Raw genomic sequence first — 4,003 nt, 5'->3', positions numbered from 1 at the left:
GTCCCTGTCTCTATGTGTGTGTCTCTCTGTGTGTTTGTGTCTATGTGTGTGTCTCTCTGTGTGTTTGTGTCTATGTGTGTCTGCCTCTTCCGCCTTTGAGAACCCGTCTGACTTGTACGACGACTCTTATGGAATTCACCGCCGCTTCTCGCCCACAAAGGCAAAGGCAAAGCTGCCCGGGTAGCCTGCACGTACCTTTTGGGGCAAGTGCTCAGTTAAGGCTGAGTCGACATAGGGGTGGGCGCGAGCGGGAATTGAACTCGGGTGAGAGCGCTAACCATTGCGCCACCGCTCCCTGCGCATGCCGACACAAAGTAAGGCAAAGACAAATATCCCCCGTGTAGCCTCGAACAGAGTGTTGGCTGTCAGTAGGAGCAAGCAGCAGCAGCACTGAACACACACACACACACAGAGACACACAGACACAGACACACACACAGAGACACACACACAGACACACACAGACACACACACAGAGACACACACACAGACACACACACAGACACACACACAGAGACACACACAGAAACACACAGAGACACACACAGAGACACACAGAGACACACAGAGACGCACACACACACAGACACACACACAGACACACACACACAGAGACACACACACACAGAGACACACAGACACACACACAGAGAGACACAAAGAAGAACCCCCGTATAGCCTTTAACAGACTGTTGGGGCAAGTGCTGTTAGCGAGCACCTATGACACACACACAGACACACACAGACACACACACAGACACACACACAGAGACACACACACAGAGACACACAGAGACACACAGAGACAGACACACACAGACAGACACACACACAGAGACACACACACAGACACACACACAGACACACACAGACACACACACACAGACACACACACAGAGACACACAGAGACACACACAGACACACACACACAGACAGACACACACACAGAGACACACACACAGACACACACACAGACACACACAGACACACACACACAGACACACACAGACACACACTGAGACACACACACAGACACACAGAGACACACACAGACACACACAGAGACACACACACAGAGACACACACACACAGACTCACAGAGACACACAAACAGACAGACACACACACAGATACACACAGACACACACACAGAGACACACACACAGAGACACACACACAGAGACACACACAGACAGACACACACACACACAGACACACACAGACAGACACACACACAGACACCACGACGCTTGTGCCAGGCCATATGCACCTTGCAACAGTCACGTGAAGTGTCGAACGCCCGCTGGCAGGAGGTCACGGGGCAGACCCAGCAGGTGCCACGGGTCGACTGACTGAGACGACTGAGACGACTGGCTGATGCACCACCTGTGCCCCCTAGAGGCCGTCCATAAATGACGTCACGCGATTTTGGACGTCACATGACGTCACAAAAAGTCAGACCCCCCCCTCAAAAAAATATAAAAAATGCTTCAAATCGCTTTAAACTCTTGTCATTGTGTAATAAAAGGACTCGAACACTTCTTTCTGTCTTCGTGTCTTTATTCAGGTTCACGTCTTTACCCACACGGCACTCTGTTATAACTCCTGTATTTGTAGCCCCCGGCTATTCACTGCTATTATAGCTTCCTCTCCCCTCTGACTCTCTGCTTCATCTACTGTAACCTCCTCCCTGCAGACTCGCTGCTACCCCTATGCAGACTCCCGCTGCTACCCCTATGTGCAGACCCTCTGGCTGTCACTGTATGCAGACCCGCTGCCCACTCTCTCTGTGCAGCCCCGCTGCTGACTGCAGCCTCCTCGCTGCTTCGGGTCGGTCACCGCTGGCCAACGGTGCCGATCCTCGCTCCCCCCGTGTTCGTGGCGATCTCGCCACACCCCGCTTCGCCCTTCGTGGCCTTCCTCTGTTCCTGGTTCCCCGTCACTCTCCTTGCTCTTCCGGTTCCCCTCCTTCTATACTCAACCCCTCTGCCCCCCACGTGACCTAACTCCTCCCCCCCTGACGGCACCTCAGAAGGGCCGTTTACAACCGCATTACATCACCCTCCCCCCTAAAGAAATCCAGCCGACCTCGGCTGAATTGCAACCTGAAAAGCAATGCGGGTGTAAAGGGCCAACACGCAAAAAGACACGAAGCATTGAAGAACATTATAACAATAACACAACACAACACAATCTAACGAAACGTGAGGGATTTCGAGCGAGTACGGGTAGCCGGGCCGTCCCGGACGGTCGGCGGCCCACCCGCCGAGCGGGAACGTGGAAGGGTTTTAGGGGCGACAGGCGCAAGTTCTTCCGTCGCCATTGGAGGCCCGCCACTGTCCCGCTCGCGTCCAGAAACATCCCGTACTCGCGTCCGCGGAGGGATAGGAAGAGCTGCAGGTCCCGTGGGTTCTGCGGCTCCGGTCGGCATCCCACAAGCGGAAGGTCCTCCTCCCTGCGCTGTCACGGCCGGCTTGTCTGTGAAGGGTACGACAGGCGCTCTCGCAAGGTCAGCAGACACAGGCAAGGGCGAGTCGGCAGCAACAGACCCCGGCAAGGCAACTTCGGGAGATGACGCATCCGGCCGTGGGGCAATGTATGGCTTCAACCGGGACGTGTGCACGAACCAACGCCGTGCACCAACCTGAACACGCGCCGACTGTGGGTTGGGAACCTCAATGAGGCAGACCGGACCCTGCCAAGGTCGATGTAATTTAGGAGATGTACCTGGCCGCACCTGTGGGCAATGAAGCCAGGCCAGGTCCCCCTTTTTCCAGGGACACTCCCCCTTTGAACGTCGGGCACACCGCTCATTCCTGGCCTGAGCCTTGGCAGTAGCCATACGGGCATTTTCCCTCGCCTCAGCGACACGCCGAACGTTGTCCTTAATATACTCAGGAAGAGGCTTAACAGGCCCCCTCGCACCGGTTCCCAACTGGTCATGAATCGGCGGCACGTTCTCACGGCCGTACATAAGGAAAAACGGCGAGTATCCAGTAGCCGCGTGCGGCGTCATGCGATACGCCGAAAGCACCCCAGGGATATGCAAATCCCAATCAGATTGGTTTTCCCCGACTGTATGGCACAGCATGGCGGACAGAGTCCGATTCAACCGTTCCACCATACCATCCGTTTGCGGGTGGTAGGGGGACGTCCGTATCTTTTTAGTTCCAAGAGCCGCACACACCTCCCCCAACAATTTAGACGAAAAGTTACGTCCCTGATCCGTAAGGAGCCTCTCCGGAGCCCCTTTGTCCATTACATACCCAAATAGAAAGGCGTCCGTGATAGACGCCGCTGACTGGTCAGGCAAGGGCCAGGCCATCGGCCAGCGAGAGAGGTACTCCACCCCCACCAGTAAATACTTATTCCCTTTAGCTGATGGCGGAAAGGGTCCCAAAATATCTAACGCCACCAACTCATTAACCCGAGATACTTTAATCGATTGTATCGGCGGAACATATGGATGTTTAGGCGGCTTACGGCGGGCACAATCGGGACACGCGCGAACGTGACCGACGACATCCGTCGTCATGCCGTGCCAATAATAGTCTCGCTGCAGCGTCAATAGGGTTTTCTGCACCCCCAGGTGTAAAAGTGTGTCACAGTGCAAAGATCTAATCAACTCATAGCGCAATGACGCAGGCACAACGAGACGCCAGTGTTCCTGTATCCCTTCCCTCCACATCAGTAACCCATCTCGGAGAGCAGTTTCCGAATTACCACCCGCACCGACTTCCTTACCCGCCTTCTCCGTTCGTTTCCGTAACGACACCAAAGAATCGTCCAACATTTGCTCCCGAATCCACACAGACCTTGGAAGACGCAAAATCCCGTCAGCCGGTCCCCCTTCAACCGGTCCCGGTGTAAGCGGAGGTTCGAGAACATCCACTGCCCGTGCGACAGGCTGAGGGGGGGGCTGAGCCGGTCCACACCTATGCGTCCCCGACGCACACGCACAAGGGGATTGTTGCGGCAACCTGGACAGTGCGTCCGCGTTAG

General features: G+C 55.3%; 1 protein-coding gene across 1 annotated transcript in view; it reads left to right on the top strand.

Annotated features, from left to right (window-relative positions):
- LOC133339679 (arf-GAP with Rho-GAP domain, ANK repeat and PH domain-containing protein 1-like) overlaps nucleotides 1–184 on the top strand; it is a 16,270-nt gene extending 16,086 nt beyond the window's left edge. The window contains exon 5 of the mRNA XM_061547835.1: nucleotides 101–184. Within this exon, the coding sequence (XP_061403819.1) occupies nucleotides 101–184 (84 nt within the window). The remainder of the gene's footprint in view (nucleotides 1–100) is intronic.
- The last annotated feature ends 3,819 nt before the right edge of the window (nucleotides 185–4,003 follow it).

Source organism: Lethenteron reissneri, unplaced genomic scaffold (assembly GCF_015708825.2).
Source record: "Lethenteron reissneri isolate LAM-NWPU_2019-01 unplaced genomic scaffold, ASM1570882v1 scaffold_203, whole genome shotgun sequence".
NCBI lineage: Eukaryota > Metazoa > Chordata > Hyperoartia > Petromyzontiformes > Petromyzontidae > Lethenteron > Lethenteron reissneri.
The sequence above is the reverse complement of the archived record's forward strand: the minus strand, read 5'-3'. Positions and strand labels throughout refer to the sequence as shown.